Below are 22908 nucleotides of genomic sequence, written 5' to 3'. Positions count from 1 at the left end.
GGACTAATTAATGTTAGGACTAAAGGTAACTAACATTTTATACTTTGTCTGAAAACTAATTGGTAACCACTGATGCAATTTTAGTAACAGTAAACAAACTGCCATGTTTTGAATGAATTGAAGTTTCTGAACTTGGTATAGAGGTAGGCCAATATACAGCACATTGCAGAAAGTCCAGTCTTGAAGCTACCAGCATGTGCATTACCATCGTTAGGTACTCCAGTTCTAGGATGCAGATGGTGTAACAGCTGAAGCTGATAATAAGCACTCCTGGCCATCACATCTCTCTGGGCTGTCATTTGGAGTGACTGATTCAGGAGCACCCCTAAGCTATGAACATGGTCTTTCAGGAAGAGTGTAACCCCCATCCTAGGGGTGTTTGGTACACTTTCAAACCCATGTGAGGACCTTTGACAGTAAGAACCTCTGTCTTGTCTGGATTTAGTTTCAATTTGTTTTTCCTCATCCACTCCCAGTACATCCTGCAGGCATTCATTCAGAGGAGACATGCAATCTTTAGCTGATGTTATTATTGAAAACACAGAAAAGTTCATTTGAGTATCATCAGCATACTGATAACATCCTGCCCCATGCCTCTGGACAATCTTTTCCAGCAGTTTCACAGAGAACTTAAACAGAATTAGAATGGCACCTTGTGGTACTCTATATAATAGTTGCTTTTTTGAGGAACAGTTATCCCCAAGCACCACCATCTAAGAGGTATCTAAGAGGATTGGAACCTGATTAAGAGGAGTGGAACCAGTGAACCACAGTGATCCCCAAACTCTTCAGGCATTCCAGAATAATACTATGGTTGATGATGTTGAATACTACAGAGAAGTCCAAAAGTACCAGCAAGACATACTCCCCCTGTCAAGGCTCAGGTGAAGATCACCCACTAAGGTGACCATAGCAGTCTTCGCTCTGTATCCTGCTCTGAAGCCAGTTTGAAATGGGTCTAAGAAGACTGCCTGGAGTTGGAGCACAACTACCTTCTTGATCAACATGTCCAGATAAGGAAGATTCGATACTGGTCTATAATTGTTCTAGTCCAGGGGGTCCAGAGAGGGCCTTTTAAGAAGTGGTCACATCAGTGCTTTTGTTTAAAAACTTCCCTCTCTGAGAGATGCATTAATATATTGTAATTGAGATCTAATTTCATCTCCTCTCTGGATGACCAAGAATGACAGGGATCAAAGGGACACATTATCTTTCTTACCCTAGCAGCTTGTCCAAATCAGCGGTATTCACCAACTGACACTGCTCCATGATTGCTGGACATCCCAGTCAACTTCTGTTATAATGACAGCATCTCCATTGGCTCTTATCTTAGAGATTTGTCTGTGAAATGATTGTTAAAAACATCACAGCAAACTTCTGAAGACTCTAAAATTGGATTTGGGGAAAAGGTGCCGGAGTTAGATCTCTCATCATCCTGAATAGTTCAGTTGAATGCAAATTCAAAGATGCAATATGTACAGAGAAGAAGGTTTTCTTTGTTTTTTGTATTGTCACCTTATAGAAACAAAGATATTCACTATGGCCCGGTACAGACTGCCCAAAAAGGCGGGTTCTTTTTGCAGCACCATAATGACGCCACAGTGCACCAGTGGCACAATCACGATGTTATTGTGGTGCCATGACGTGCGGATGCTAGGTGTCCATCGCGTCAAAATGGCAGCACCCATCTCCACTGGGCATTTTGACATACAGAAGACGTGCTAGGGTTGTGGGGCATCTGTAAGAGATGCCCTGAGGCAACCCTAGCATGACTATGGCGCCAGTCTGTACTGGACCTATATCAGATATAAATTGAATAATTTTCTGCCATCTACTTTAGTTGTCATCCTTCTCATTTCAGTTCCCTGAAGCCCTCTATACATCAAGGAGCCCAATTAGTAATTAGTCAGAGAAGAAGTTTGGGACTGATTATGTCAATAGTCCTAGTTAAATTTGGAATCCATCTAATGATCAGGGCTTTAACAAGATCATCAATGATACCAGCCATAAAACCCTGCAAGGCTTTCCAGAATTCTGAAGGATCTGTTAGCTTTCAAGGCAGGACCATGTTAATAGGTCCACTACCCTGCAGGGATAAATAGTAGCTGTGATACTAAAACTGACCAGAAATGATGTGTCAATGGCAATTCAGGTCCAATTTGCACTGCAGAATCAAAGTTTGACATCACAACAGCCATAGTTTCATCCTATGGAATCCTGGGATTTGTAGTTTGTTGTGGCACCTGAGCTCTCTGACAAAGATGAAGAAATCTCACAAAACTACAAATCTCAGAATTCCATAGCATTGATTCATGGTAGTTAAAGTGGGATCAAATTGCATTATTTCTGCTGTGCAGATTAGATCTCAAACAATCAATATTCATATTATGATCTTGTCTGTAATTTTTGCTTCTCTTCTTATGTATGATTTGCAGGCCCTTCTCAGATCTAAGGTTATGTCTATGTTTTTAGTACTGCTTTTTTGGGACTGATTTGCAAGTGACCAAAATTTGGCCTTGAGATTCATTTGTACGCATATTAAAGTAAAATATAACTTGCTGTCCACAGAAAACTCAGTTCCAGCACTTCCCTATAGAAAAAATGGTTGATGGTTCCCAAAATGTAATAATAAACATTCCAATGGTGAAAAATCATCTAAACATAAGAGAATGTCTGCTTGCCAGGAAAGACAAAAAGCGAAAGATGTAACCCAGATTATCTACCTATGATCTATGTCCAAGAAACAGAAAGTTAAGGTTTCACATAGACTGAGAAACACCACATGTATTCTCCATTCAATTCAGACAGAAAGATGTCATAGACAAGGTCTCTCAAGGCTGATTGAAAGACATAGGTAACATTACAACCTTTTATTTTATAAAGTACCCAAATTTTTACTCAGAATACTTGCAGTTCCTTTTTCTCTCCCTTATACAATCCATATGGAAAAATAAATTCCAAACAGATCCCCCTTCCGGCCCATATTTGAAGCAACAGCTAATACATGAGCATTAATGGCTAATATGTGGACTGTTGTATTACTTGAACAATACAGGATAAGGATAATACAGTGACATCTTCTCTCTCATTTTTTTCTATTGAGTATGATAACAAACATAATGATTTTCCGGGGGTGGGGTGGGGTGGTGTTCTAGTCTTTTCATAAGGTTTCCAGGTGTGAAGCAACAATTAGACTATTTCAATGAAGTGAACAGTAGCAGGTGCAATGAAGCAGGATAAATGGGAGAAACACATTGATTTTTCACATATTAAAAAGGAGAAAAAAGCAAAGATATATTAAAAGGCAGAGACATTTTTAAAAAGAATTTTGTGTGGGCCCCAGATGACAGGTAAAGAGATTATTTGGCTTCTGGTAATTAGGGCTGCATTGCTTTTGAACATAGGTGCTCTATTCTTAACTATCATTTAAGATGGAAAAGAAATTTGTTGAGTTTGCATTTACCCATGAAAATATCCATTTTGCATCTTCTGAGAATGGGAACAGGACAAGTGCATCTGGCCTGGAAAATCCATACATTTCCAGTTTGCAATACATTTCAATGAAGAAAAATATGAAGAAAACCATGTGTACATTGGGGGGAGAGATGTACAGGACTCAAAAAACAATTCTCTTGTAGCTGACATAATTTTTCTTTTTTCTTTTTAAGTGAGACAGTGTTCTTTCTCACAAGAGACAGGTGCTGATGCGAATAAGGAGCCAAGAATACATTTCTTGAAAAATATGGTCAATTGTGCTTTAGTTAATGGGAAAATGTGTAATAAATTATGTGACTAAAAAATGTGTTCAAAAATATATGTGTAAGAATTCTGTGCCTACACTCGTTATGGTAGTGGGATTATAAGAAATGCAACAAATATAGCTATCTTGCATAGGATGCAGTGGCTCAGTGGTTAAGATGCTGACTCTGATCATCCCAAGGTCAGCAGGTAAGCAATTCAAGACCCAGGCACCACGAGATGGAGTGAGCTCCCATCACTAGACCCAGCTTCTGCCTACCTAGCAGTTCAAAAGCATGTAAAAGTGCAAGTAGATAAATAGGTACCACTTTGGTGGGAAGGTAACAGCGTTCCACGTAGTCATGTTGGCCACATGATCACAGAATCATCTTTGACAATGCTGGCTCCCTTGACTTAATAACAGAGATGAGCACTGCCCCTTAAAGTCAGACATGACTTGACAGTCATGCCATAGGGGAAAACTTTACCTTTTTATCATGCACAATGGTTCTAGTCTTCCTCATTTATTAGGCAAATGTTTCCAGGTGGATTCAAAGCATTGGTTATGGTCTACAAAGACACATATGGTTTGTATCCAGGGTATGGGACAGACTGTTTTCTTTCTATACAGTCCTATTCAGGCCCTGTGGTTGTCAGGAGATCATTCTCTCAGTCTCACCACTTCCATAGGCATGTTTGGTGGAAATGTGAGTCTTCTCATTGGATGCCCCCAGGTGCTGGAATTCCCTTCCTAGGGAAACTATATCCCCCTTGCTCTGGTCTTCCTTTCAGCAGGCAAACATTTTTGTGTTCCTACTGCCTTTTGAAAACTGAATGCTCTTTTAGAAAAAGGCTGGGATGTTTTTAATTACAAAATTTTAAAACTGTCTTTTAGTATTTTAATTATATGTGTTTTTTAAAATATCATTGATAGTTTATTTCATTTTAATGTTGACCTTTTGTATGTTTGAACTATATCGTATCTGTTTTAATTTATAAGTTACTTTGAGTCCTGGTTTTGGGGAAGAAGGAAACAAATAAATATGATAGTGATGGTAGTAGTGGTAGTAGTAGTAGTAACAAATATGCACTTTAATATTCATAAAAATTTCAGAGCTACTTTATAGTTCTTTGATACCATATCCAATGAATTGCAAAACTGAAAAAAAAAAAAAAACCAACTGTGTTTCCCCCCCTCAACCCCTTAGGATGCAGAATAGAGAACTGTGATTCTTGTTTTAGTCGAGACTTTTGCACCAAGTGCAAACCTGGGTTTTATCTCTACCGAGGCCGTTGCTTTGGAGAATGCCCTGATGGCTTCATGCCTTTAGAGGAGACTATGGAATGTGTGGGTGAGTACTTGTACAATACCTCTCCTGTCTCAACTCTTTCTATCTATTCAGCTTCCCCATCTTCACCTCAGTATTGCAACACTAGCACACTTTCTGAAGTTATTTTCCACTTTGGCTGATGAAAGGTTGTGCAGTATATTTTCATTTTCATTTTTTTACTGCAATATTTGTATCCCAATGTAATATTTATATCTTACTGTAATAAAGTGCACTCTTATTATCTTGGTTTCAGGACCCACTGTGGATACCAAAATCAGTGAGTGCTCAAGTTCCATTACATATAATGTCATAGAAATAGTGTTCTTTATATAAAATGACAAAATCAAGGTTTGCTTTTTTTGAGATTTTTATATTAATATTTTCAAACCATGGATGGTTAAATTCTTGGAAAAGGAATCTGTAGATACAGAAGGATGATGGTATCTCAAGAGCCTAGAGAAGTATACTAGTAATATCGGTTTTAGCAGTTTAAGACAATTTAATATTTGAAATAATATAATAATAATAATAATAATAATAATAATAATAATATACAAAAAGGCATTAAATAACTTGTTAGGTGAAGCCATGCGCAGGAACATTTTGGAATAATTAATTCCCAAAAACATTGAAGAAAAACAGGTCAGGGCTTAACTCCCCACTTACCCATGGAAACCTATTGGTTGACCTCGAGGAAGCTCTCTTAGCCTAAGAGGACAGCAATGATAAACCTTCACTGAATAAATCATTCCAAGAAAGCCCTAAGACAGGGTCACCATAAAATGAAGTTGAGAGAACAGCAAGGGCTTTAATAAAAAGGTTTTATTGCGTGCAGGAAATGGGTCTTGAGAGAGAGAGAGGACATTCAACAACTGAGGTGTCACAACTGAGAAGGCTCTATTTTAATAGCATCACATCACAATAGCACACAGAAATCTTTGTATTGCTCCCACAAAGTGCACAAAGAGGGACTTTCACTATTTACCAGCAGCAGTTCCAATACTCTGGCCATTTCTTCTGATAAATCAAAATCTGTGTTTAAGTAGTATCAGTTGTCACAAACTACTGTGGAAACTTTTGGTTTCTCCAGAGTACTTTATGATTGAAAATGTGAAAGGGCATAAAAAGCAGGGAATGGGGAATTGTTGATATTCAGACTAGTGATGGTCTTGAGATGGGAAGTGGGAAGAGGCTTCAAACATTCCAATTTGGCTCTACAAAGTACTCAGATGGTTTCAGGTAGTACCTGAAACTCTCCCAGAGGCAACTGAGAAGATGAAACTAACCAAACAGATCATAGAACCATAGGATAGTCCAATCTCTGCTCAGTATCCTAGCTAGAGCATCCCCAGCAGGCAGCTGTTCAGTTTCTTTTTGAGACCTTACCACCTCTCTAGGCAATTTGTTCCTTTGACAAACCATTCTTACAATAAAAAAGTTCTTGCTCTGAGTAGGAGAGGGAACCCCATGACTGTATGAGCTGCCACGACCTACGAATACACCAAGTCTCAATCACTTAGTGGGAAGTCAGTGAGGGGTTTAACTTCCACCTTTTCCAACTTCTGATTTCCCCTCGTGTAGGAGACAAGAATCCTAAACATGTACACACACATGCTCCCATCTCTTCACTCACATGAAAAGAGAATGGAAAAGAAGAAATCTTTTAAGGAAAGATTTTATTCAAAGTAAGCAATCTTACATTAGCAAAAAGGATGATGCCTTATACATGAAGACATCATCTTCAGGCATTACTTAGGAGTAGTTTTAAGTTATAAAAACAGTCTAAGGGACTTGATGGACAGCCCGTTTAGGGGCGGCTCTGTGCCGCCCCTGGAAGGGCTGGGTTGGGGATGTGGCAGCTGCAACCCGGTGCAAATAGAAGCCATGAAACACGGCTTCTATTTGCTCTCTAGAAAGGGCACCATAAGGGCCACAGTGTGGCCTTATGACACCCCTCATGTGCAGCACTGTGCAAGTGTTGCGCACGTGCTACATCATGCCGTGTGCCATCTGAATGGGCATGCACCAAGATGGTGCTCTGGGTGTGCGGTAGGGTTGCTGAGTATGTAAATGCTTGGCCCTCACGTAACCCTAGTCCATGGTCAGGCCGGCACAAAGTGCTGGTCTGTAGTGCATCTAAGCCATATTCAGCTGAGGTTAGAAAGAAAGCAAAAATTATAACATGACTAGTTAGACATTCCTAGTCTACTCGCAATACTAGTCTTTGGATATTCATGCAAAGCAGGGAGTATGGACCACTTTGTCCAGCCTATGACCAAGCTTCTCTAGGGATGGCAAGGCAGACAGCATTTCTCCTATCTTTCAATCAGTCCCAATAGTCTTGTTTGTGCCTCATAGCAGTGTGTTTTATACCTTCTCATCTTGAAAGTATCTCAGAGCTTTCACACTTCTCAAAACTGGTTGTCCTCATTGGTTAATTGTCTGTCATGGTCTTTGTTTCTCTTTCATTATGCTGACTGTGATAAATGTAACATAATCCATTATATCATTAACCCTTTGTTTACTTGGAAGAGAGACCATATCATCAGCTTTGTTGCCCAGATAATAGGAGAGCCAATTTTCACCACCTCCAGATGGCCTGAGAAGAGCTAGAGATATTCCTTGCCTATGAAAACCCCATTAAAATCAACAGGTGTCTTGAAGATATGACACACACAGAGACAGCATATAGATTAATTTTCTGTGCATTTCATATGCACTATAGAGTGACCATGGTGTAGTGATTAGGGTACTGAACTAGGATTTAGGAGATCTAGGTTCATAAAACCACTGAATCACGAATCATTATTTGACACTGGGTCTGTCAGTCATTCAGTCTCTCGATAGCAAAGTCAGAAGAGCCATTCATGCCATCTTCAGTTATTGAGAGAGTCACAGAGTATAAATGTAACTAATAAAAAATGATACTCCTGTTTTTCACTCCTGCATTTTATTGTATTCATAAATACAAAGTTTATTTATATAGTTTTAGGACATCTCCCCAGTGAGCAAGAATGTTTCCTCTAATATGTAACAGTGATCTCATCCTTATATTTTATTTAGGAGAAGCTGATGAATTGTGTTTACGGTATATTTTATAGTGATTTTTTAAAGACCCATATTAACATTAGAGACATTTAGAATTCTCAGCCAGAAGGCTCCAGTATCGCCAAACTACAGATACCAGGATTCCACCAGATGTTCCTGTGGATGTTAAAGTGGAATCAAACTGCTGGAACTGTATAGTGTGAAAAGGCCCCAAGTCACCACATGTTCAGTTACTTATTGATTGTCCTATACAACCCTTGTTTTCAATGACAACATTCTGCAACTGAATGCACATCTGAATATGGCAATTGAATACACAACCAAATGTACATATTGTGAGCATTTGCATGTGCAGTGGCACTGCGTGCACAATTCACCTTCTTCAGCCTGCAACTAAATGCAGACATTTTGCATTATAAAGTAAAGCCTCCCCCTTTATACACACATAAGACACCAACAGGATTCTGGGCCAGGTAATTCCATAATATAAAATTAATGAACCCATCACCCCAAAAGAAAATGATTTTTAAATGAACATGAAAGTAATGCAATTGAAGGAAGAAATGGTACAGGGAACTTATCACAGAATAAGTATTTTGCTGCCTCACTAATATGTTAGGACACTTTTCTCACAGATGTTTTTTCCCCACTTAATGGTGATAAGAATTAAATAAGGTTATCCTGTGGAAATTTCCTTAAGCTTTAAGTCTGCTCATCATTCATCTGTGACTGAATATTAAAATCTTCTACTTCTAAAGGTTAGATTTCTGTATACCCTTACTCATCCTTCTCCCCAGTGACATTTATTGTGCAAGGATCACATGAAGCCATCAGAAGTCAGAGAGTACTAACTAATTCTCTCTTTCTCCGTCTCTCTCCTTCTCTTTCTCTCTCATTGGTTTCCTCAGAAGGCTGTGAAGTAGGCCCATGGAGCGAGTGGGGAATTTGCAGCAGGAACAACAAGACATGTGGATTTAAGTGGGGTTTGGAAACAAGAACAAGGCAAATTGTGAAAAAGCCAGCAAAGGACACTCTGCCCTGCCCAACCATTGCAGAGTCCAGAAGATGTAAAATGGCCCTGAGGCACTGTCCAGGAGGTAAGCACACAAAATACCAGAGCAATTTTTATGAGCTCCTTCTCTTCACTAAAGCTGTGCTTGTTTATGTGAGGGAAATACAGAATGCCCTCTCTCTCCTACTGTTCAGTTATCATACAAGTCTAGAAGTACAGCCTGAACCTCTATGTGTAGTATACATTTATGAGAGTTTGAAGTATACTGCATAAAACTGTTGTTTCATATTAGTGTAATCTTTTAAATCACAAGAAACTCAAGAAAATGATGGCAAAATGTGTGTGTCAAAGTAGAGCTGTCCATTGGTCGTGTAAACACATCAGGAAAGCCTATCAAGAAAATTGTCTGCTGCTGCAAGATATTTCACCCCACTGAAAGCAGAAAGACCAGCACTTTCCTGCATTTTTTGTTTTCATTCATTTTTTCACAAAACATGTTATTTTGCATAAAAGGAAAAAATTGCCATTTTTTGGGGAAAATGAAATGTTTGTAGGAAAATGTTCTGATATGCTAAATGACAAATGCACAAGAACTCTTGTAGTCTCACCTAGAAGGAGAATATTTCCACATTTTTAAAAAGAATGAAATAAGCAAAGATTTATACATGCAGAACCTGCTTCATTTTTCACTTCTACTCCAAGAACAGAGCTTGAAAATATCTCCTATCATTATTGTTATTATTATTGTTGTTGTTATTGTTATTATTCCAACTCCCAGAATCCCCTCACTGGAGGAAGCTGACAATACATATGGGGAAAATGAAATACAGAGAAAGGCTAGGTTTATAGTTCTTTCACAACTAGGCTTATAGTTCTTTCAGACAAGAATCCGTTCCTGGTTTTTCTTTATTCTAGCAGTGTATTTTAAGGTGAGATCTTAATTCTAGCAATGTAGATCTTTCTTGTTGTTACTATTATTAAATAATTAGGAGTCTTAAACTTCTGCTGATTTACCGCAGATCACCCACAGATCCCAGTCTACATTCTTCTCACCATTGTTATGTATATGTCATAAGTAAGCTGCATTGAGTTCAGTAACACTTATGTCCAAGTGAGCATGCATAAAATTGGAACTTTGGTGAACCTGATACAGGAATGGTCAAGTGGGAGGAAAAAGAATGAGATGCATGTCTGGAGTGGCTCAAGGTCTTTGAAGAGGTGTCTTACCCTAAACTTTGGGATTGACACATCTCCCTCCTTGGATCATTGGACATGAAAAGCAAGTCTGATTGGGAGATGGAAGAGAATGGAAGGAGTAACCATGCAGTTATGGGGGCAGTTGAGGAAAAGGATAGATGAGAATAAAGGATTGAAAAAAAAAATAGTTGCAGGATTAATTTTACCTTAAACAGTTTACTTTATTTAAGCAGTTAGGTTATTTATGTATTTGTTATAACTAGTTGTTCATGTATTTCTTGTTCATTGCAAAGTTCTCTAATTCTGTTATATTTTAAAAATAACATCTGCTTCTGTTTTTGAAAGAAATCCAAGAGAGTACTATTCCCCCCCCCCCCCCCCACTACTACCAAAATACAGAATTTCTTTGGATTGGTTTTGGCCAGCTCGCACCCAAATCACATTGGCAGTTATTATTATTATTATTATTATTATTATTATTAATTTTATTTTTATCCCACTTTTCTCCCAAGTTGGGACTCAAATACGTTAAATATAACTGTATTTTTGAAGCAAGTAATTGCAAGATTCTTATGTCCTGTACTGCATAGCTCTGGTTCTTAGCTTACATATGGTTAACACTAGATTATTTATGCTTTTGGTTGACTTATAACTTGACTGTACCTGTGTCATTAATTTATAAATATGGTGATTTCCTAATAATTTTCTTTTTCAGTGCAGGGGTGGGATACAACATCTCAAAGCTACTTGATCTCCTTTCCTGTTATAAATGCAGGAAGCAGTAAGGAAAAGTCTATTTGGTAACTAGAAGGAAAACCTTTCATAATGTTCACAGTCTATGCAGAACAACATGTGGGATAGATTATATTACCAAAAGCATCCATAGATTGAGATGGAAGGCTGTCACATTGGACATGAAGCAAGATTATTTTTTGCTGCTTGAGAGGATGGGACATGAACTAGTTAATTCAAATTAGGAGGGAAAAAAAGAGTTTCCATCTAAACATTAAGAAGAACTTATTAATGACAATTGCTGTGCAAAGAGTGAAACAGACTGTTGTAGAAGATGGGCCTTTTTTGGAATCTTTTAAAATGGTCACCTCTTAGGGGTGCTTTAGCAATGAATTCCAGCTTTGGCAAGGCTTTCGATTCGATGGTTCTTTGAGTTTCTTCCAACTCTATGATTCACTGAGTTTGATATCCCCATATCACATACTGAAATATTACAAAATTTAGAAGAGTGTAAAGACTGAAGTATATTCACATTTTGGTTTCACATTTGGCGAGAGTGAATTAAAGAAAACCCAACAATGCCCCCTTCACTTATGTAGCTATAAAAAGTTGCCTTATAGCAACTTAGTCCATTTGCTTGTCTGACTGACAAAGCTCAAGTTTCTCAGGTAGAGTCTTCACCTGCTGTTTTACCGCTAGTGTTCATTGCTTTCTTGTGAAACAATTTAGCATTACAGACCCTATCTTGCTTGACTTAAATGGAATACTACATCATATTTCACCAAAGGTAGAAATCTGTTGTTGCTGTATGCCTTCAAGTTATTTCCAACTTATGGTGACTCTAAGGCAAACCTATCCTAGGGTTTTCTTGGCATGATTTGTTCAGAGGGGGTTTGTCTTTGCCTTCTACACAATATTAAATCTTTCTGTTTAGATTTCAGCTTCCATCTCCTATGCTTCTTCACACTGAGCTGCAATGATCCTTTTAAAAAGAGGGTGATGGTGTTCTCATTGTTTATGGTGTTCTATAATAAATTATCTTTTTGCTCCCTCAAAATTTCTACTGTTCAAATATTTCTGGGTTGTCCTCATGCCCCATGTTAATCATTGTAATTCTAAGCTAGACATATTTATTACCATTCAATGTTTCATTCACAAGTCAGTTCTTTGAGTTTTGCAAGCAAATTTCCTTGCTTCTAGGAACACCTTCATGTGAGCTTATATTCTTGTAAAAGTAATTATGCCAATAGTCATGGTTTCCAAAGGATGGAAATAGAAATGCAGATGGGATAAATTCCTATGCATGAAAGTGGGGGTTGGGGGAGCCAATAATGAGTTTGCAAAGAGGAAGAATTGCTGTTTGGCAGAATGATTTTGAGCCATATGGCAGGGGAAAATGATACCAATGGTTTGTGCTTGGCTTTCACATATCTATAATAGCTGCAGAAGTATTGCTTCAGTAACACTAAAACCAAAGGGAACACTAAGTAATTGTTGCAGGGCAGCAGGGAGCATCCAGAAATTAAATGGAAGCTTCGCTTTACTTCTAAACAGGAGGGAGAAAATAATGTTCATCTCAAAAATGCAATAAAATAAAATAGTTTTTATAACACCGTTAATTATGTATTGAAGGTGAGGGTCTCTGGAATTGCAGATATATTGTCCCTGGCAAAATAAGTGGCTTGGATCAGTGTGTCATGGTAATGTCACTTGTAAAGAAAGCTTCTCTTTAAGAATTATTGAGTGCCAATGTATTTGCCATGACATTTGAGTCTCTTGTAGTGTTCAAATTTTTGCTTATCTTATAATGTCTGTATCTTATAATGATTTTTTTTTTAAAAAATGTCCCTCAGTAGTTTTAAAGATGTTTTTACCTTAATAATTTATGAGTAACCTCTGACCCCATCAATAGCTAGAATGCTCTCAGGAAGCCATGATTTGAAAGAAATATGCAGCCAGTTTTCAACTTATATTGTTGTTGTGTTCCTTCCAAGTTGTTTCTGACTTATGTTGACCCTAAGGTGAACCTATAATGGGGCTATCTTAGCAAAATTTGTTCAGAGAGATTTGCTCTTGCCTTCTTTGGGGGTTGAGAGAGTGTGACTTGCCCAAGGCCACCCAGTGGGTTTCTATGGCTGAGTGAGGATTCAAACCATGGTCTCCAGAATCATTGTCCAGTGCTCAAACCACAACACCATGCTGGCTCCCTTTCAGTCTATAAAAAGAGGCTAATGTGCTACCAAGATGACACCCAAAGAAAACTGCATTGATACAGACAATGCTGGATAGATACACAGAAATGGAGAAAGCTGTCATTCCCCAAGCTTGTGATAAAGTAGCTTTTAAAAATATATTTCTTATAAAAGTTAGGATGACACACCAAAAATATGATCCTAAATAATACAGCTGAAATGCTACTGGGAAACATGGCAGCTTGAAATTAGAATAGCACATTGGAAAGAGGGAAAGTTACATGCTCCTAATGAATAAAATTGAAATATTACTAAGGAACAGTGCAGATTGATATTTTAACCTCTTTCTCACTCATCAAATAGCTCAAGACAGCTATTAAATGCTGTTGATAACATGAAAAGAAAAGTAGGTATTATCCAAATGTCTTCCCCCCAACCCCAACTACTCCAAACCTTTCCAAACAGATAGGGTTTTTGGGGGGGATATTATTCAGTGTCAGTTTTTTGGGGGGAAGAAAACATTTAATAGGATTAATGGTGTAGCCTTGTTAATATCTCAGGTCTTGCTGTGTCAAGAAATCTCATCGTTTAAGTTTAAAGCTAGCTCAGAAATTTGGTTACTTTGCCAACAGATTATTCTGAGTGATTTGGACTGGGCCCTTTCTTTTTACAGGTGAAATTATCAGCTTGAACATAATGCTAACTAGTGGTGGCTCATGGCTTCTGTGGCAGTAGAGTGGTGAATCCAATCTGTATTTTGTTCCATTATTGCATTAGAGGAGCTAGCTGCCCAGGCTCTTAAAACTATCTCCCAAATAGATTAAGCACCTTGGATGGGGTCTTTAAAGTTAAGAATAAAAACCAAAACAAATTTGCCACTCAACTGATACACCACTGCTAGGATGTCATAATTTTGGCTGTCTGTTCTTTGGCTAACTGCTCTTTCAAACAGTGTCTAGCGTATGGGAGTTTTCTGCCTTCTATGTATTTGGGAATCACAGTTTTAGGTACCTAAATATGGTTAGTTGCTTTTGTAGCTCTCAAGATGAGGTACCAGAACCAATAAAGTCAAGATAAACTCAACAATTAGCAGAAATCAGCATTGCACAGATAAAGACAAAGAAAACTAAGCACCTGAACCAAAGCCCAAATAAAAGAGATGGTTTTAGCAACACTTCTTGAAGATGAATAAAAACTGATGGTAGAATTGATTCTACAGCTTTTGGAAGCTGACACTGAGCACTATACAAAAAGACTTGTTCTCTGAAGTGTGTGGTACCCAAACTGTAGAGGGCTTTATAGATAAACTTCAGAACTTTAAATTAAACCCAAGTGCATATTGGCATCTAGTAAACTGAAATAATATGTTTGAACAGAATTATACTATTTTATAACTCTAAAGGAGACAGATAGCATAAACTGCTCTGACTGAAGCTTCTGGTTGATCTTAAGGTCAGCCCCACATATATTCATTACTTTAATAAAGACCAAATATTATAAGCATAGATTGCAAGATCCTCTCTGTACAAGAAGGGGCAAAGTTTGTGCATCCCACAAAGCTGACAGAAAAAGCAACCTGTTTATCAAAAACCAGTGTTGGATCAAAGAATACTATTAGGGTCAGAGCAGGTGGTCAAGAAAAAGCAGCTGAATCCTGCTTTTTCCAAAAGCGGGTTGAAACCCCACTGTTCACACAGCCTACTCCCAAGGCAGGTGTAATATGTACAGCCAGACTGCACGGCACAGCATCGAGCCATGCTGCTGGGTAATTTTTTTATTGCCTCCCCACCATACATGTGCACTGTTGCACAAACATACCACCTACGGCCTCCAAGTACATCCCATGTCCACCCAGATGCCATCGCCTTGCATGGCCACCCCTTTGATCAGCCACACAATCGCATGTGCAATGCTCCGTTGGTACATGGCATCAGTGTATCAGTGAACGACTGATACATTGGCAAAGCACAATCATGGAGCCCCCGCCCATTCATGCCCCCTCACTCTCCTTCACCCCATGCCCCCCTGCTGGACTGGTGTGTGTATATTATAATGACATCTATTCCAGTTGTTGCACTTTCATTTATTTGCTTTGCCGCAGCCTTGCACTTGAATTGTGTGTTTATATGCAGGTCCAAAATGCACATTTTCAGTCTTGAGATGAACTCCAGTTTTTAGTCCTGGAACACAGCTTTGATCCAGTTTCCAGCCACTTTTGAGGCATGAATCATCTAAAAGCCCTGCCTTCAAAATGGCTGAAAACCGCTTTATTTTGCCCATCTGTTTCACCCCATAGACTTCAGAACTGTTTCAATATTAGCATTACAAACCCATCAATCCATAATAGTATTAAAAATCATTCCTGCCCCCTTGAGGATCCAAGAAAACTACCATTATCTGCCATATATACTGATTCAACTTTAGTCTGTAAACTTCCACCTGACCACAGCAGGCACTGATTTTAAACAAAGATAGCAATATGAAGATGTTTATTTTCTAAGATAGACTTGGGTGGCAGCAGCATTCTTGTCACCTCAATCCAAAAGTGTTGATGTTGTTCTCTCTTAGACACTTTGTGTAAATATCAAACAAGATTGATGCCCACGCTGATCCCTGCAGAATTACACTGCTCAGTTTCTAATGGCCAGCTGCTGGATCCAGATGCATAAGGACAGGGACCCACCATCCCAATTAAGAATTGAAGCCATGGTAAAAGAATTGCATGATTAACATTTAGAAGCAGGAAAATCTGTAATTTTTGCTTTCTGCTATATTGTAACACCTCATGACCAGTGTTTCCCACACCCTTAGGAATTGTTTGATGCCTCCTACAAAAATAATAAGTAAGGAATACTTAATGAACTCTCACAATCATGAATTTATGAATAAAACAGTATAGAATGATTATGTCAAACACTGCATCAGTCCAGCCAGAGAGAGGAGAAGGAGAGGAGCTGCTGGGCAGCCATTTTGAGACCGTGTGCTTGTTGCTGAAGGGGCAGAGCTTCTGTGAGTCACAAGGGGGCGGAGCTAGCAGACCAGCTTTATATAACACCTTCCAGAACAGTCCGGCCAGAGAGAGGAGCTGCTGGGCAGCCATTTTGAGACCGTGTGCTTGTTGCTGAAGGGGCAGAGCTTCTGTGAGTCACATCTGTGAGTCACAAGGGGGCGGAGCTAGCAGACTAGCTTTATATAACACCTTCCAGAGCCTTCCAGAACAGTCCGGCCAGAGTGAGGAGAAGGAGAGGAGCTGCTGGGCAGCCATTTTGAGACCGTGTGCTTGTTGCTGAAGGGGCGGAGCTTCTGTGAGTCACATCTGTGAGTCACAAGGGGGCGGAACTAGCAGACTAGCTTTATATAACACCTTCCAGAGCCTTCCAGAACAGTCCGGCCAGAGAGGGGAGAAGGAGAGGAGCTGCTGGGCAGCCATTTTGAGACCGTGTGCTTGTTGCTGAAGGGGAGGAGCTTCTGTGAGTCACATCTGTGAGTCACAAGGGGGTGGAGCTAGCAGGCTAGCTTTATATAACACCTTCCAGAAAATTTTAATTTTCTTTAACTCAACAACTCTACTCAAGTGGCATCGGGTTAGAATCAGATATTGAAACAGAACCTTGCCTTTAAGTATAAGACATTCCTCCAGGACATTCCTTTAAAGTTGTATTCCCAGTAGACTGAACTCGCTTCCACAGACTGGTGAAAAAGGCCAAGTCATCAGGGGCCTTAACGTTGGTTTTTACCTGAGAATTTTTTAAAGAGGAACCCCACAGTCCTGTTATAGTCATTACTAAAGACCTTGCAGTATGGACGGCGAGGGATCTGCTGCAGTCACCTGCAACTCTTGTGGGATGTTTCTCTTCTTGCCTACAGAAGTGGAGAACTTCACCTGCACCAAGTGCAAGTTGGTAGCACTCTTGGAGGAGAAAGTGCAGCAGCTGGAGTCCAGAGTAGCTACACTTCAGCATATTAGGGAACATGAGGATTTCCTGGACACAACAGAACTAACGATCTTGGATGAGTACCACGCAGAGGAAGATGCTAAGGTGGAGGAGGTCACTTCACATACACAGGAGGAAGACAGCTGGAGGAATGTCACAAAGAGAAGTAGGCCAAGAAGGGATTCTTCAGGGAGCTTGCAGCTAGAGAATCGATTTGAAGCTTTTTCCCATATCAAGGGGGATGAAGAAGAGCAGCATGGACAGACTTCAGGGACAGAGCAGGGGAGCCTGAGAGTCCCACCCGAGGGAACGCCTCGGAGGAGGCGTGTGGTCGTAGTGGGGGACTCCTTGCTGAGGGGTACAGAAGCAGTGATTTGTAGGCCTGACAAGATGTCTTGAGAGGTGTGTTGTCTTCCAGGTGCAAAGATCTGTGATGTGACAGAGAGGCTGACAAGACTGGTCAAGCCTACTGACCAATACCCCTTCCTTTTGGTCCACGTGGGAACCAACGATACTGCAAGACACAGCCTGCAGAACATCAAAAGGGATTACGAGGTGCTTGGTAGGAAACTGAAAGGAATGGACGTACAGGCTGTCATCTCGTCTCTTCTGCCAGTCGAAGGGCATGGTCCAGGAAGGGAGAGGAAAATAGCGGATGTGAACAACTGGCTTCGCAGATGGTGCCGCCGAGAAGGATTTGGATTCTTCGATCATGGGCTGCGGTTCCATGAGGAGGGACTTCTTGCAACGGACGGGTTGCATCTCACGCCAGTTGGAAGAAATGTTTTTGCCAACAGTCTCAAGAACTTGATCAGGAGGGCTTTAAACTGAGTTCCGAGGGGAAGGGAGACAATATTAAGGAAGGAGAAAGGGATGGTGAAAATAGTCATAGAGGAAACAAGAAAAAAAGTGCAAGGACCCAACAGTTGGAGGCAAAAAAAACTTGCACAAGCAGCAAGTAAATGGGACCCGTGATCTGCGATGTCTCTACACTAATGCACAGAGCATGGGAAATAAGCAAGATGAACTTGAACTCCTAGTACAACAAAGCAAATATGATATAATAGGCATCACCAAAACCTGGTGGGATGAGTCTTATAATTGGAATGTGGAAATAGAGGGGTATAACCTTTTTAAGAGAAATAGGCCAAACAGGAAAGGAGGAGGAATAGCACTATATGTCAGAGATATTTACACCAGTGAAGAGATCCTGGACATCAATCATGGAAGCCAGGTGGAGAGCATCTGGATAAAAATTAAAGGGGAGGGAAACAACAAGGATGTTATGGTGGGAGTCTACTACAGACCCCCAAGTCAGACTGAGGAATTGGATGATACCTTTCTAGAACAGATGACCACACAGAAAGGAGAGATGTAGTAGTGATGGGCGACTTCAACTATCCTGATATTTGCTGGAAGTCAAACTCAGCAAAATCCTCAAGATCTAGCAAATTCCTCACTTGCCTGGAAGACAATTTCATTGTCCAAAAGGTGGAAGAGGCAACAAGAGGGTCAGCTATTTTAGATCTGATCCTAACCAACAAGGATGACTTGGTTAATGGGGTGCAAATGGTGGGATCATTAGGGAAGTGACCATGTTCTCCTGGAGTTTGTTATACAGTGGAAAGGAGAAGTCAGGCAGAGTCAGATACGCATCCTAGACTTTAGGAGAGCGGATTTCAGTAAACTTAGAGAGGTATTGAGGGCGATTCCATGGTCAGAAGGACTAAAAGATAAAGGAGTTCAGGACGGATGGGAATTTCTCAAAAGGGAGATACTGAAGGCACAATTTCAAACAGTTCCAGTGAGAAAGAAAAACGGGAGAAGTCTCAAGAAACCAGGATGGATGACTAAGGAACTTTCAATGGAGCTAAGTTTGAAACAGAACATGTATAAGAAATGGAAAAAGGGGGAACCACGAAAAAGGAATTCAAAGAAATAGCAGGCATGTGCAGGGGTAAAGTCAGAAAAGCTAAAGCGCAGAATGAACTCAGGCTTGCTAGAGAGGTTAAAGACAACAAAAAGGGCTTTTTTCGATATGTCCACAGCAAAAGTAAGAAGAAGGAAATGGTAGGGCCACTGCGTCGAGAGGATGGCAAAATGTTAACAGGGGACAGAGAAAAGGCAGAATTACTCAACACCTTCTTTGCCTCAGTCTTCTCAGAAAAGGCAAAGGGTGCTCAACCTAAGGATAATGGAGCAGAGGACAGAATAGGGGAATTTCAGCACAGAATAAGTAAAGAGATAGTAGAGGAACACCTTGTTAATCTAAATGAATTTAAGTCTCCGGGACCAGATGAACTCCATCCAAGGATATTAAAAGAACTGGCAAATGTAATATTGGAGCCATTGGCAATAATCTTTGACAACTCCTGGAAGACAGGAGAAGTCCCAGCAGACTGGCAGAGGGCAAACGTTGTCCCCATCTTCAAAAAGGGAAAAAAAGACGATCCCAACAATTATCGTCCAGTTAGTCTGACATCAATCCCAGGAAAGATTCTAGAGCAGATAATTAAACAACGAGTCTGTGAACATCTAGATGGCAATTCCATAATCACAAAAAATCAACATGGGTTTCAGAGAAACAGGTCATGCCAGACAAATCTAATCTCTTTCTTTGATAAAATTACCAGCTTGGTAGATGAAGGGAATGCTGTGGATATAGTATATCTTGATTTCAGTAAGGCCTTTGACAAGGTTTCCCATGACATTCTTGCATACAAGCTTGTAAAATGTGGGCTAGACAAGGCAACTGTTACATGGATTTGTAACTGGTTGACCGGCCGAACCCAAAGGGTGCTCAACAATGGCTCCTTTTCATCCTGGAGAGAAGTGACCAGTGGGGTTCCACAGGGCTCTGTCCTGGGCCCAGTGTTATTCAACATCTTTATCAATGACCTGGATGACAGAATTGGGAGCATACTTATCAAATTTGCAGATGACACCAAATTAGGAGGAATAGCTAATACCCCAGAGGACAGGACCAAGATTCAAAATGACCTGAATAGACTAGAAAGCTGGGCCAAAGCTAACAAAATGTAATTCAACACGGAGAAATGTAAGGTATTGCACTTAGGGCGGAAAAATAAAATGCACAAATATAGGATGGGGGACACCTGGCTGAATGAAACTACGTGTGAATGGGATCTAGGAGTCCAAGTAGACCACAAGTTGAACATGAGTCAACAGTGTGATGCGGCAGCTAAAAAGGCCAATGCAATTTTAGGCTGCATCAATAAAAGTATAGTGTCTAGATCAAGAGAAGTAATAGTGTCACTGTATTCTGCTTTGGTCAGGCCCCACCTAGAATATTGTGTCCAGTTCTGGGCGCCACAATTCAGAAATGACATTGAGAAACTGGAGCGTGTCCAAAGGAGGGCGACAAAAATGGTGAAGGGTCTGGAAACCATGTCCTATGAGGAACGCCTTAGGGAGCTGGGGATGTTTAGCCTGGAGAAAAGAAGGTTAAGAGGTGATATGATAGCGCTATTTAAATATTTGAAGGGATGTCATATTGAGGAGGGAACAAGCTTGTTTTCTTCTGCTCCAGAGAACAGAACCCGGAACAATGGATGCAAGCTACAGGAAAAGAGATTCCACCTCAACATTAGGAGGAACTTCCTGACAGTAAGGGCTGTTCGACAGTGGAATGCACTCCCTCGGAGGGTGATAGAGTCTCCTTCCTTGGAGGTCTTTAAACAGAGGCTGGATGGCCATCTGTCAGGGATGCTTTGATTTGGATTTCCTGCATGGCAGGGGGTTGGACTGGATGGCCCTGGTGGTCTCTTCCAACTCTATGATTCTATGATTTTAAAAGCAATACTCTGACAATCAGTTACTTACCTTATTTACATATTAATCATGTTATTCTCCCCTTTTGTATAAATAAGCAATGAGACTACTATCTATGCAGCACAGCTATCTACTACCCCTTCTCAAGGCGCATTAGTAGCTGGCTGAGTAATAACACAAGGGCACAAGACACTTATTGGGCTAGTTCTCACTATGACATAGAGCAAATTGCCAATCGGTGTAAATGAATGTCGTTCCCATTTGAAACTGGTTCCTGTTGCAATGTGATTGAATCCTATTGTGATGAAGCGAGGCAAAGGCAAAACCCCCAGTTTTTCCAGAGAGTTGTTTCAAAGTGGTTCTTTTCAGAAGAATCGATTCTGAAGCATGCTGGATAAGTGGGAATGACAGATCAGAATTTATTAATTCTAGAAGGGAGGGACTATGGCAGAGGGGTGTTTACCATCCTTCCTCAGTTTTTGACAGATCCACCATTCCTGCCCTCTGCTGCCTTTGTACTTGTGTTTTTTTTAAAAAAATAAAAAAGATAGAATATTTGATTGATTGATTTTGCAACTACTTGTTTTTCCTTGAGTAGTTGCAAAATCAATCAATCAATCATATATTGTGTGTGTGTGTGTGTGTGTGTGTATGTATTGTCCTCCCCTTCATCCGCCTGCCTTTTTCCCTGGCATCCTCCAACTTCCCCGGCCTGCTTGCTCCATCTTCCCTGGCATCCTCTGTCCCCAGCCTGCCTGTTCCATCCTCCCTGCCATCCTCTGACCTCCCCAGCCTGCCTGCTCCATCCTCAACAGCATCCTCCATACCCAGTATTTTCCCTTGAAATCAAGGGCCTTCAGTTATTTGGGGTTCATTGTGTCCCATATGCTGCACAGGTAATCTGCAATATAATTAAAGTACTTAAATCTTGCATATCCAAATATGCTATCATCTTCTGTTTTCTGTTTTGCTCAGATATTGCTAATCTTTTGGGAAGTGATATTGGGCCTTTCTTTGACTTGAACATAATAGACTTTCCAGTATAATAATGTGGCAGTCCCCAAACAGTGGAACTTTTAAATCTTTTTTGACAGTTTTCCTACCAGCAGTTAATTATGTAATCCAATTTTCTGATCTTAAAATCATAATTGGACCTGTGTTTGATGCTTTCTATCTTGCATTATTGCAAATACAATACATGTATTCCTCCTTTCACTTCATAATTAGCAAATGTTAAGGCTGGGCAAGTTGAATATGACAATAAATCATGTGTGTACTAATTTTACAGTCATTTTTAATCTTTCCTAATTTAATTGTCCTCTGAAGAAATCCAACTTGTTCAGGACTGTAGCGAGCAATATCCCATTTCATTGCAGCTGGAGATAGTTGAATAGTGTTTTCAGTGGGCTAAAGATGGTACGATAAAACCATTGTTGGCTGTGGTATGCCCAATTTTGAAGCATTTTAATAATCCACAAAACCCGTTTGACTGGGTGACAGAAACATGTATGCACACTATGGGTAGAAATTACTTTATCATGCCATTTCATCTTCTTTTTGCTAAAGTATTTTGTCCCTCCTCCTGTATGCAAGGATATGGTACATGAATGACATACCTGTGGAAAACAGATTTCTACCCATGTTGAGATTTTGCCAGGAATTCCATCAGATTCACCATCCTTAAGGAAAAGTTTTCACACCTCTTTATTGTGAGAAAATCCATTCCTTGCCTCAAGCATTAACATTTTTGTAAAACTTACAGGCTATTTCCAAACAAAAAGTGCATACAATAAAATGCACATATTTTGAAATACAAAAGACTCAGAGGCACAACACTAAAACATGGAAATACATGGGGGAATTTCATAAATCAGGCAGATTTCATAAAGAAATAAAAATGTCAAAGTGGGGGGGGATCTAGCATCTTTATC

The 22908-nt window shown here is 40.0% G+C and overlaps 1 protein-coding gene across 2 annotated transcripts in view; it reads left to right on the top strand.

Annotated features, from left to right (window-relative positions):
* The window catches only part of LOC149317573 (R-spondin-2-like), a 152484-nt gene that overhangs the window by 87601 nt on the left and 41975 nt on the right, over positions 1–22908 (top strand). Inside the window, exons 3-4 of one of the 2 annotated variants that reach the window (XM_089518939.1) lie at positions 4947–5090; positions 9029–9214. In XM_089518939.1, the coding sequence (XP_089375065.1) occupies positions 4947–5090; positions 9029–9214 (330 nt within the window). Of the gene's footprint in view, positions 1–4946; positions 5091–9025; positions 9215–22908 lie in introns of both variants that reach the window. The other variant, XM_089518938.1, reaches the window with a different exon arrangement.

The sequence above is a fragment of the Sceloporus occidentalis genome, unplaced genomic scaffold (genome assembly GCF_023333645.1).
Source record: "Sceloporus occidentalis isolate IW3139 unplaced genomic scaffold, rSceOcc1.0.p SCAF_3, whole genome shotgun sequence".
Taxonomy (NCBI): domain Eukaryota; kingdom Metazoa; phylum Chordata; class Lepidosauria; order Squamata; family Phrynosomatidae; genus Sceloporus; species Sceloporus occidentalis.
This window is presented reverse-complemented; position numbering and strand designations above follow the sequence as displayed.